The sequence below is a fragment of the Aulonocara sp. 'chitande type north' Nkhata Bay genome, linkage group LG3 (genome assembly GCF_057382095.1).
Source record: "Aulonocara sp. 'chitande type north' Nkhata Bay isolate Kocher_YH1m ecotype deep benthic linkage group LG3, A_spYH_male_GT1.1, whole genome shotgun sequence".
NCBI lineage: Eukaryota > Metazoa > Chordata > Actinopteri > Cichliformes > Cichlidae > Aulonocara > Aulonocara sp. 'chitande type north' Nkhata Bay.
This window is the reverse complement of record NC_141346.1, coordinates 78006742-78019837: the sequence shown is the minus strand read 5'-3', so window position 1 is coordinate 78019837 and position 13096 is coordinate 78006742. Positions and strand designations below refer to the sequence as shown.

At 43.0% G+C, this 13096-nt stretch overlaps 1 protein-coding gene across 1 annotated transcript; it reads left to right on the top strand.

Moving 5' to 3' along the window:
* Positions 1–648: 648 nt before the first annotated feature.
* LOC147337103 (protein NLRC3-like) lies at positions 649–12879 on the top strand. Its single transcript, XM_086286253.1, has 8 exons — positions 649–752; positions 967–1045; positions 1207–1393; positions 1522–3340; positions 4255–4428; positions 4704–4871; positions 11992–12038; positions 12187–12879. Exons 1-8 carry the CDS (start codon positions 649–651, stop codon positions 12720–12722), a joined length of 3114 nt encoding a protein of 1037 aa, XP_086142379.1. The 3' UTR covers positions 12723–12879.
* Positions 12880–13096: the final 217 nt, after the last annotated feature.

Below are 13096 nucleotides of genomic sequence, written 5' to 3'. Positions count from 1 at the left end.
CATGTTTGTGTTTCCTGGATAAATATGACCTGAAACATCCTCAGATTGTTACAAAGATTCATTAAAAAGAAAACAATGAAAGAGAAAAGATCCAAATGTTCGACTTGGTCATTTGCTGTTTGAGGACAGTGATGCTCATATCTGTGGGGAAAGTGTGACCTGAGTGGGTTCATGTTTGTCTTTAAAGAACAGAGCTGCTCTGATTCTCTTTGTGTCTGATCTGTTAAACAGTCTGAGAGGTCACACAGAGACCCAGCAGCTAAAGCCTGGATCATACTGGCTGCTGTTACTCCATCAGGACAACACTGAACCACAGTGGTGTGGATGTAGTGGATAAATCCCACCATACTGATGCTCAGAGTTAACCACAGGGAACAAAACCAGATGTTACCTTCAGATTGTGACCTTTGGAGTGGACGATGCAGATTTCAATAGAGAATAAATGTTGTTGTTTTTCAGCTGTGAAGAAAGAATCTAATTTTCTGAACTTAAGAATTTATGATGCTGGAAACAACATGGAGACTATAACACAACATTTCCACTGTGTTCATAGAATGAATGTAAAACTGTCAGACATTCATTAAATATGCAAAATGTCTACAGAAGCATCAGAGGGTCAGACGTGAAGCACTCAGTGATTTTGATCAAATGACTCATCAGTTATTGATCTGTACTACACTGATCTACCACGTTAGTAAAGCTGGTGTTCTGGTGGTGGAGGGAGACTCGGATCATGTTCTGGTTTTGGAGCAGTGATCTGCTGATGGTTCAGTTTGATGAGCTTCTTCAAAATCATCCCTGACATCACCACTGAAAGGACGTCCATGAAAACAGACTGAAAATTACTGATATGTTCACAATCTGAGAGTTTAAAACTTGACAGACTTGATTCAGATGAAGTTATTTGAGCAGAAACTCCTGGATCTTTATCCTGTGTTGATCTAATCCTTCATGGTTCCTCCACAGAGTGGAGCAGCAGAGCTCAGAGGTTCCCAGTGGTCAGTCTGCCCAGCAGCATCAAACACAGCTGGACTCCATATTTATGGTCTGTACATGTACAACAACTACTGTTACATCTGTTCTGTTCACAGTCATCTCCATGCTGCTCTTTGTAGACCAGTGGATCGTCAGTGTGTCCAACATGGATCTGATGTTTGGCTCCATGATTTCAGTCTGATTGGCTCATTCATAAATATTCTGTTCCAGCTGCTGGAGGACAACATCATCACTTTTGTGAAGAACGAGCTGAAGAAGATCCAGAAGGTTCTGAGTCCAGATTACCCAGAATGCTTAGAGAGTCAGAGGAGCAGCAGCAGAGAGGCATTTGTGAAGATCACAGTGGACTTCCTGAGGAGAATGAAACAGGAGGAGCTGGCTGACCGTCTGCAGAGCAGTAAGAGGATTTATCTAAAGATTTAAGCTGCTGGATAAATGAACATTTTCCAGAGATGGAAGATGGAGCAACATGTTTTAAAGATTAGTTCTTTTTGGAATTGAGTGTTTATTTTTCTTCTCATTCAGAGCTTCAAGCTCCAGTTTGTCATCGTAACCTTAAATCCACCCTGAAGAAGAAGTTCCAGTGTGTGTTTGAGGGCATCGCTAAAGCAGGAAACCCAACCCTCCTGAATCAGATCTACACAGAGCTCTACATCACAGAGGGAGGGACTGCAGAGGTCAATGATGAACATGAGGTCAGACAGATTGAAACAGCATCCAGGAAACCAGACAGACCAGAAACAACCATCAGACAAGAAGACATCTTTAAAGCCTCACCTGGCAGAGACGAACCAATCAGAACAGTGCTGACAAAGGGAGTGGCTGGCATTGGGAAAACAGTCTTAACACAGAAATACAGCCTGGACTGGGCTGAAGACAAAGCCAACCAGGACATCCAGTTCATATTTCCATTCACTTTCAGAGAGCTGAATGTGCTGAAAGAGGAAAAGTTCAGCTTGGTGGGACTTGTTCATCACTTCTTTACTGAAACCAAAGAAGCAGGAATCTGCAGCTTTGAAGACTTCCAGGTTGTGTTCATCTTTGATGGTCTGGATGAGTGTCGACTTCCTCTGGACTTCCACAAAACTACAATCCTAACTGACCCTAGAAAGTCCACCTCAGTGGATGTGCTGCTGATAAACCTCATCAGGGGGAAACTGCTTCCCTCTGCTCGCCTCTGGATAACCACACGACCTGCAGCAGCCAATCAGATCCCTCCTGACTGTGTCGGCATGGTGACAGAGGTCAGAGGGTTCACTGACCCACAGAAGGAGGAGTACTTCAGGAAGAGATTCAGAGATGAGGAGCAGGCCAGCAGGATCATCTCCCACATCAAGACATCACGAAGCCTCCACATCATGTGCCACATCCCAGTCTTCTGCTGGATCACTGCTACAGTTCTGGAGGATGTGCTGGAAACCAGAGAGGGAGGACAGCTGCCCAACACCCTGACTGAGATGTACATCCACTTCCTGGTGGTTCAGGCCAAAGTGAAGAAGGTCAAGTATGATGGAGGAGCTGAGACAGATCCACACTGGAGTCCAGAGAGCAGGACGATGATGGAGTCTCTGGGAAAACTGGCTTTTGATCAGCTGCAGAAAGGAAACCTGATCTTCTATGAATCAGACCTGACAGAGTGTGGCATCGATATCAGAGCAGCCTCAGTGTACTCAGGAGTGTTCACACAGATCTTTAAAGAGGAGAGAGGACTGTACCAGGACAAGGTGTTCTGCTTCATCCATCTGAGTGTTCAGGAGTTTCTGGCTGCTCTTCATGTCCATCTGACCTTCAGCAACGCTGGACTCAATCTACTGGAAGAACAACAAACAAGAGGCTCTTGGTGGCCTTTCCAGTTTATGCTGTGGTTTAAACCATTTCCAGAGAAAATACATCTTTATCAGAGTGCTGTGAACAAGGCCTTACAGAGTCCAAATGGACACCTGGACTTGTTCCTCCGCTTCCTCCTGGGTCTTTCACTGCAGACCAATCAGACTCTCCTACGATGTCTGCTGACACAGACAGGAAGTAGCTCACAGACCAATCAGGAAACAGTCCAGTACATCAAGAAGAAGCTCAGTGAGAATCTGTCTGCAGAGAAAAGCATCAATCTGATCCACTGTCTGAATGAACTGAATGATCGTTCTCTAGTGGAGGAGATCCAACAGTCCCTGAGATCAGGACGTCTCTCCACAGATAAACTGTCTCCTGCTCAGTGGTCAGCTCTGGTCTTCATCTTACTGTCATCAGAAGAAGATCTGGATGTGTTTGACCTGAAGAAATACTCTGCTTCAGAGGAGGCTCTTCTGAGGCTGCTGCCAGTGGTCAAAGCCTCCAACAAAGCTCTGTGAGTAAATCTGTGATCATGTTTATTTTTAAAATGTTGATTAAAAGTGGTCATAGATTTCTTCCATGACAGATCCATGTCCTAAAACCATGAGCCAGCGTAGTTGTATAGTATAAAAGAAAAAAGGAGAACTTTTGACCACAATATTGTAACTTGAATGAACTTTTGATACAGCCTTTAAACATAAAATTTATGAACAGAATCGGTGACAAAGGGCAGCCCTGGTGGAGCCCATCACCCACCGGACTTATTACTATCCAACGTATTGCCGGCTATGCCAACCAAGCTCTTGCAATGGTTGTAAAAGGATTGAATGGCCATAAAATGTTTCTCAGTTTTATTATTTTCAGTCACATCTGTTTTTGATTATTAACTGAATATTTTAAAATTCAGGCTTTTTATGTTATACAAAACATCATATTTTCTTATGATGTCTTGTATTGATTCTGAAGGAATAGTTTTCATCAGTATCGCAGATACCAGCCTGAATTTTACTTTGTATTGGATCAGAAAGGAAATCAGTGGCATCACACATCACTTACAGCAACGTCAGCACCTCTTCATTTTAATAAACTGGGGGGAGTTGCACCAAGATTCAGTATGAGATAAAGAATTATTTTTAACTGTAAGGTTGGAGAAATCTGTTGTTGGAAATTGGAAGAACAGGTCATCTTAAAAATCACTGCATTGTAGTTTTATTCAGGCCCCTTCAATCTGTGATCGCTGTTGCTTTGCATTGTAAATGCTATTATTACAAAAGTCACAAATGTTAGTGTATGTGTGTGTTGTTGGGTAATAAACCAAAGGAACAGAATCTACCAGCACCTCACTGATTTCTGCTTAAAAACAACAAAAACAGCAATAAAGCTCTGATTTGTTTGGTTGATCTTGTCTCCCTTCCACCTTGATTTCAGACTGAGTGGCTGTAACCTGTCAGACAGAAGCTGTGAAGCTCTGTCCTCAGTCCTGAGCTCCCAGTCCTCCCGTCTGACAGAGCTGGACCTGGGTAACAACAACCTGCAGGATTCAGGAGTGAAGCTTCTGTCTGCTGGGATGAAGAGTCAATACTGCAAACTGGAAACGCTGAGGTCAGATCAAGCAATATCGATTTTTTTTTCATCAATTAACATCATTTAATCAATTTCATTTGGAAAAAATTAACATTGTGTGTATGTTTTGTTTTTTTAATGAATCCATGCAAGTCACAGTAAACTGCCACATTTGTCTTTTGTAACATGAGGCAATAAGGATTCCAGCATGTCCTGAAACAGTGTTGAAATATTGTAAATGTAGTAGCTCCTCATGGCACCATGAATATACTTTAACACAAGTGTTTCATGTCTTCTTGTCATCCTTTCTTCAGACTGAGTGGCTGTAACCTGTCAGACAGAAGCTGTGAAGCTCTGTCCTCAGTCCTGAGCTCCCAGTCCTCCCGTCTGACAGAGCTGGACCTGGGTAACAACAACCTGCAGGATTCAGGACTGAAGCTTCTATTTTCTGCAGTGGAGAGTCCAAAGTGTACACTTCTCAGGTCAGGATTCAGTCTTTTCTGATGATGATTTAAAACCTGAGTCAGGTCGATAAATGGCTTACTCATTTACAACAGACATGATTTGTTAAATCACCTTATATATGTGTGCTTAAGTTTTGTGCTGCTCTGATTTATTGCCCGTGCTGTCTTTCAGTTCAGCTTTGTCGAGTCTCTGGTAGGATTTCTTTTACATGACCTGTGTAAAAACAAAACAGGAAACACATTAAGCTGAAGTAAGATGCACAATTTGAAAAATGGGGCACAAAAAATGTTGCTGCTTTCTGGAAAGTGCGTCTAAGAAGACCCAATGGAGAAAGTGAAGAGAAAAATCAAAGATTAAGAAAAAGAAAATGGCAGAGGCAGTTTCTCTTGGACTGCCTGCAGATGGGGCGAGACTCTAGAAACAGGGATGATTGGAGAAAATGTAAAGATGCCAGGAGATGAATACTCTGGTGTTCTGGGGATAGTGGGAGTGAGAGGGAGAGATGCCAGTAAATGATTTCAAGGATAAATTTCAGAGAATCAGAGCTAAGAAACCAAAGCAAGTGGGGAACTACAAACATGTGGACAGACTCATAATTAGGCCAAAGACACATTAAAGCAATTATTACAGGTTTAGAAACAGGGATGGATATGAAGGAGCTTAGCATGAATTTGCATTGAGGAAAGAATAGCAACGAGCATCAGAGGAAACAGTTAGGAAAACTAAAAGGATGTACTGGCAGGAATACTGCAGTACTTTAGGAAGAACTACACCAGTTCAGAATGTGTGGAGTACAGTTAACCCTTTACAGCTGATCGGAGCGGGCACGCTCTGTTTTGCGTAACTATTTTTAAATCCCAGTAGCTTATATTATATTTTTACCTGCTGTGGAGCCATTTTTGGGAGCATTTCAAGTTGCTATACATCAATACAACCATTACAGCCTAAATTTTAATAATAATATGTATTAAGTGCATAGTAATTACATAAATTGCAAAAAAGTGCAATAAACTACAAAAAAATTGAAAATCGTTTTTGTTTTTTTAACATATATTTCTAGTTAGAGAAATTTAAGAGGCTTTTCCCTCAAAACTGTAAATACAAAAAAGTTGCACAAAATAGTTTCCCACCACAGGAAATTTATTTTGAGTGCCTTCATAGTTTTATTTTTGAAATACACCAATTTATATATACTGCAGGAAAAACGAAAATAAATATTATACTGCAAATTTGCAAAATAACAGCATATGCATCAAAATAAACTATTTCCAGCAGTGCAATATGAGTCCTAAGCATATGTGGAAGGAAACTGTAACCTAGGACAAGCTGATGGCATAAGATGTAAGTACAACTCCTCAGGTTTCATATGCAAAAAAAATTATTGCGCTAGCTCACGTGGTTACAGTGCTACCGGGATTTAACAATAGTTGCACAAAACGGAGTGTGCCCACTCTGACCAGTTTTAAAGGGTTAAAGCAAGAAAATATGGTATTAGCATTAGCTGCCAATTCCTATTCACCTAAAATTAGCATTACCTGCTAATGGCAGTCTACTTAGCATTAACTCTTCACTAATGTAATGCTAATTCACATCAAATTATCTTTAGCTTTAGCATTAGCGGCTAGCTTCAGCCTACCTAGCACTAGCTGCTCACATTGTTAAAAGGGAAGAGAAAACGATATTAGCATTAGCTTGTAATAATTATTCACCCCTAATTAGAATTAGCCACTAATGGCAGCATACTTAGCATTAACTTCTCACATCGTCATAATACAAATGATGCTAACTTGCATTAAATTAGACTGCTGTTATTAGCTAATGCTATTTAGCAGTAGCTGCTCACATTGCTATAAAGCAAAGGAAAACGATATGAGCATTAGGTTCTAATGCGTATTTGCCTTAAATTAGACGTAGGTGCTAATGGCGGACTACTTAGCATTAGCAGCTCAGATGTTGTAATGCTAGGAAAAAGAGTGTTAGCATTAGCCGTTCACATTGTTATGAAGTTAAGGGAAATAGTGTTAGCATTAGCTACTCACATTGTTAAAAAGTGTTAGCATTAGTGCATAATGCTAATTCACATCAAATTAGCATTAGTTAATAACGGCAGCCTATTTAGCATTAGCAGATAATGTCGACCTTGGCCCACTGGAAAAGTTAAGAACTAAAGATTTAGGAGTGTTTCTCAATAGCTCTTTCTCATTTGAGAAACAAATGAATTCTGTTATTAAAACCAGCTGTAAGGTTTATATTGTTGATTGTCATTTATGCTTAGAAATATTTACTCATATATGCTTAGAGTTGTATAATCGATTGCATGATGATAGAGGTTTGATCCTCAGTAGTCTGTAAAGACTCTGTGTGCCTTCCAGAGTGCTCTGGCATGCACACACCACTTGGGGCCATGAGAGAGGTCGTACCCTCTCTTACTGATTTATGGTGTAGGACAGGGGTCTCAAACTCAATTTAGCTGGGGGCCGCTGCAGGCAGAGTCTGGGTGAGGCTGGGCCGCATTAGGTTTTCCACAAGAAAGGCATGGTTAAAAAATTCCAATCTTCTCAAATCTCTTTATTTTTATTTTTTAACACAAAATATGAAAAATAAATAAACAAATTAAGAATTAATAAGAAAATAAATCAATCTGTAATACATAAATAAAATAATAATAAGATATTTTTAGTCAGTGAACTTGTGTGTATCTTTCAGTCTTCTATATCTGCTGTATTTAGATTGAAATGTCTGTATTAACAGTTCTATAACCTTCTTCTGAACATGAATGGAACACTGTAGAAAATGAATTGTTCTTCTGAACATGGCTTCTCTTGCCTACTCCTTGCTGCTAGAGACCTGGCAGCGTTTCCTCTCGCATAGCCGAGCCAGATTTGGCCTGAGGGAGGAAGCAGTTGCGACCCTCAGTATGTCTTGAAGATGATCATCCGTAAGTCTGGACCTGTACTTGGACTTATTGAAGTTCAAAGTGGAGAAGAGCTTTTGGCACAAGTATGTGCTACCAAAAAGGCACATGGTCCGCTTGAACATTCGGGAAAGCCGAGGGAAACTAGGGCTCAAGTCTCTCAAAAATTGTCCAAGCTTGTCTGCTTTTCCACTCACCTCCCTGAACTTTGCTTTGAGTTCAGAGTTGCACTGCAGCTCAATGAGCTCCATTTGAAGCACAGAAGGGGCATCTTGCACATCAAAGGAGAAGGGGTCCGCAAAAATGTGAAAGGTGGCTCTGTGTGTCTTGAAGTCAGCAAACCTGTGATCAAATTCCTCCTGTAGCCTCAAAATGACATCAACATACTCGTCAGCACTGAATGGTGTGCCTGCATCCACGAGTGCCTTGCATGCTGGGAAATGGCAAAGGTTTGTCTGAGAGAGCTGAGCTTTCCAGAGCGCCAGTTTTGTGGAGAATGCTCTCACATTGTCATAGGCAGCACTGACAAGTTGCCCCTGGCCTTGTAACGTCTTGTTCAGTACATTAAGCTCATGTGTCATATCAACAAGAAAAGCTGAGTCCATGAGCCATTTGGGATGAGTTAGCACAGGAACACTAACTCCATCCTTCTCCATGAAGGCTTCACTTCTGCTCTCAACTCAAAAAGTCTCTTTAATACATTTCCCCTGCTGAGCCAACGTACCTCAGTGAAGTCGAGCACATCCCCATATTCTGACTCCATTTCCTCTAAAAAAGCACAGAACCTTCGGTGCTTTAAGCCCCTGGATCTGATTTGGTTGATGCATTTCACAACAATAGACATCACATTGTCAAACTTCAGGCATTTGCTGCAAAGGACCTGCTGATGGATGATGCAGTGCAGAGCAATGGCCTCCTCCACGCCTTCCTCTTCCAGTTTGTTTTGTGCCACCAGTCCATGTTTCCTCCCTGTCATTGATGGCGCTCCATCTGTTGTTATTCCAACAAACCTCTTCCATGGCAAACCAACATTCTCAATGGCATCACACAGCTTGTAAATATCTGCTGAGCGGTGGTCTGGCCATGCATTGGAATTACTGTGAGCAGCTCCTCCATCACTTCAAAACTGTCATCAACACCACGGACATACATTGGGAGCTGGGCAGTGTCGGTGATGTCTGTGGTCTCATCAAGAGCGACTGAGTATACACTGAAACATTTGGCTTTCTCACACAGTTGGTCATAAATGTCACTTGACAGGTCAGAAATGCGATCTGCTGCGGTGTTGGCAGAAAGGCTGATGTTGCTAAACTGACCTTTCTTTCCCGGACAGACTATATTTGCAGCCTGCAATATGCACTTTTAGACAAATGCACCTTCTGTGAATGGCTTCCCTGCTTTAGCAATCATCTCACTAACCACGTGGCTCCGACTGCTGCATTATTCTCTTTGGTTGCTTTCTTGGAGAAATCTTGCTGCCTCAGTAGATCTGTTTTAAGACTGGCAACCCGGTTCGCTCTCTCGTCTCCCTGGTATTCTGCATCCAGCTCAGCATGTCTAGTTGTGTAATGACGTTTCAAATTGTATTCCTTGTGCAGCGCAACTTTCTCTGTGCAAATAAGACAGGTCGGGGTGCCCCTGTGCTCAACAAAGAAATATTGCATTTCCCACTTTTCCTGAAATTGTCGGTGCTCATCACCAACCTTTCTCTTCACCGCAGGCTTTGAAAAAGACATGTTTGGCGCTATGTGACATTTATAATTCTACTTGGTGTCACTGTCGCATTGAAGTTTCAATCAAGCGTTTAGCCGACGGACGGGGAACGTCTCAACACGTAGAGAACGTCATTTCTGCTTCTTTGTCTTGCAACCGTAGCACGGCGATCGGCAGATAAAAAGCCGGTAGCAGTCTCCTTTGTTTTTACGCTCGATGTTCATGTCTTTCATGATGACACGAACACCGTGGCGTTTGCAGATGGTAGAAAGTGCAGGGATAGCGAGCGCAAAAAAGGCGACTGCTCACGGCGCCGGGCTGTTGTTACAGGAGAAAGAAGCGGAAATGACACCGTGACATATAACAAATAACATCAGCTGTTTCTGATGTTAGTTGTTTTGACTGCTTTTACATTATATTGAAATATATGTAATGTTCATGTTTGCTGCAATGCAAACGCAGTGATGCAAATAAAAACATCGAGCCACAAATTACGGTGCGACCCTATAATTAGTCCGGGTTACCGGGGACTGTTGTTGCCGATGAACAGGTGTCGCTATGTGACTGCAGACTAAATTGGGCTGCATTGAGTTCATGACTTTTCTTTTATCCCGCCGCCTACGCATCACTGTGAGAGTTAATATGAGATCTCTCTCTGTGGAAAAATAACTTTAAATCCCACTGACGTGTGTATAAATCTATATACGTATAATGTCCCGCTGGGCAGCAACTTAAAAAAACAACTTTTTTTGAAGTGTTGTGAACGCAGCGCGCTGGGGCGAATGTCGGCGTTTGCCCAATAGAAAGGAGGAAGCCAGCCAGGCACAGGAAAGAAAGAAACACTCCAGGGCAACGCTGCTGGAACTTTGACTCATTGAGAAATGTTTCCCTGCTTGCATCAAGCCCGGCTGGTGTCCCCTGAGATCCATATCCCACCCTGATTGGTGGGTTAATTCAGCTCCGCCCACAACACTGTAAAGTGTCATACATTATCAAACTAACATTACATTTTCATATTAAGGTGGGGCCAAAAACTATCGTCCTGCGGGCCGCAATTGGCCCGCGGGCCATGAGTTTGAGACCCCTGGTGTAGGAGGACACCTACTCTGTGTCTGGTTAAGTATAAGAGCCCTTTGTTAGGGGGACCGCTGGACTCTTAGCACCAGCTTTGGGGTCACAGGGTCACATCTGGAACACACACACACACACACACACACAGACACACACACACTATGCACAGACACACACACACACACGCACACACGCACACACAGACACACACAGACACACACACACACACGCACACACGCACACACGCACACACAGACACAGACACACACACAGACACACACAGACACACACAGACACACACACAGACACAGACACACACACACACACACACACGCACACACAGACACACACACACACACGCACACACGCACACACAGGCACACACGCACACACGCACACACGCACACACAGACACACACACAGACACACACAGACACACACAGACACACACAGACACACACACACACGCACACACGCACACACAGACACACACACACACACGCACACACAGACACAGACACACACACAGACAGACACACAGACACACACACACACACAGACACAGACACACACACACACGCACACACAGACACACACAGACACACACACGCACACACAGACACAGACACAGACACACACACAGACACACACAGACACACACAGACACACACACACACACACACACACACACACACACACACACACACTATGCACAGACTGGTACTCTTTGTTCATACCTGTGTAAGACGTCATAATGAACTTGTGCATATTCATGTAAGCTCAATAAAGAGCAGTGTTACGAGGGAGCAGACGAGAGCGACTGAGGTCAAGTGAAGGAACGGCGCTGTCACAGTTCTCTCCCTCATCAATTGTCTGGTTCCAGCGGTGGGTCTGTGCTAGACGACCCATCACCAGCTTTTTCCACTGGTTACCAGTACGTGGTAGAATCCACTTCCAGATCTGGTTGTCTTTAAATCTGTGAATGGATTGGCTCCATCTTATCTCTCTTTAACAAAAGAATCCAAGTGGAGCCCTCAGGTCTGCAGATAAGCAGCTTCTGACCAGAACTAGACGTAAAAACAGAGGTGAGCTTTATCGATGGCTGCAGCCAAACTCTGGAACAGTCGCCCTTCACATCAGGTCGTCACCAACACTGGACATTTTTAAAAGCCGGTTGGAAACACATTTGTACTCTGTAGCTTTCAATCCTGACCAGTCTTTATAGTCATTACTGTGTATGTTTCCTATTTTCTCTCTACTCTGTGCAGCACTTTGGCTCAAGCTGTTTTTAAATGTGCTGATAAATAAATGTAGATTTCTTTGAATAAAACAGTGGAGCCGAGCTTTGAGCTCAGTGTGTAACAGTGTGTGTGTGAGAGCCATGTAATGTCCATGTGTGCATGCTGACTGTGCTGCTCTGACCCCCCTCCTCCTTTCAGGGTGGAGCCTGCTGGAGTCCGATGGTTGAGACCAGGTCTGAGGAAGTGTAAGTGTGTTTTTAATGGGATTCATGAAAACAAAGCAGCACACATTCAACCATCTTCATCATGTCAGGAGTCATCATCAAAGTGTCAATCAATGAACAGATGATGGATCAATAACTGCAGCTGGATTGTGTTTGTTCTCTCCATCAGATTCCTGTCAACTCACAATCGACACAAACACAGTGAACACAAAGCTCCAACTGTCTGACAACAACAGGAAGGTGACACATGTGGAGGAGGTTCAGTCATATCCTGATCATCCAGACAGATTTGATGGTTGTAAACAGCTGCTGTGTAGAAATGGTCTGACTGGTCGCTGTTACTGGGAGGTCGAGTGGAGAGGAAACGTTTATATATCAGTGAGTTACAGAAGCATCAGAAGGAAAGGAGGCAGTGATGACTGTGTGTTTGGATGGAATGATCAGTCCTGGAGTCTGTACTGCTCTGATGATGGTCCTCAGTCTGTCTGGCACAATAAGAGACAAACATCCATCTCCTCCTCCTCCTCCTCCTCCTCTGTCTCTAACAGAGCAGCAGTGTATGTGGACTGTCCTGCTGGCACTCTGTCCTTCTACAGAGTCTCCTCTGACACTCTGATCCACCTCCACACCTTCAACACCACATTCACTCAAACTCTTTATCCTGGGTTTAGTTTCTGGTCTGGTTCCTCAGTGTCCCTGTGCTGAGTGGAGTGTAAAGAGTGTCTCCTGTTACAGAAACACTCTGACTGTTGAACAGATAGTTCAGTCTGTACATGTCTGTCTCTTTCACTCACAAACACGTTTTCAGATTCATGGATTCAATCAGTTGATGTTTGAAACTCTTCTAAATGATTCCTTGTAAACTTCTTCCTCTTCAGTCACAAACAAACAGGAAGTGATGTCACATGTGTTCCTGTCCACACAGCAGAATGAGTCTATTGCTGACAGTGATGTACAAACAGAGTGAGCATTTCTGAGGCCCAAAATAAACTGAGTAGTTCACTGAATGAACAATGGACTGTGAGCTCAGTTCCTTCATCATTAGTATGGATTATATATGTATATGTATTATATTAGTA

Coding starts and splice junctions, on each gene's coding strand:
- LOC147337103 (XM_086286253.1), top strand. CDS start 649: ATGACTCATCAGTTATTGATCTGTACTACACTGATCTACCACGTTAGT. Junction 1,394..1,521: donor GGCTGACCGTCTGCAGAGCA/GTAAGAGGATTT, acceptor CTTCTCATTCAG/AGCTTCAAGCTCCAGTTTGT. Junction 4,429..4,703: donor TGCAAACTGGAAACGCTGAG/GTCAGATCAAGC, acceptor TCCTTTCTTCAG/ACTGAGTGGCTGTAACCTGT.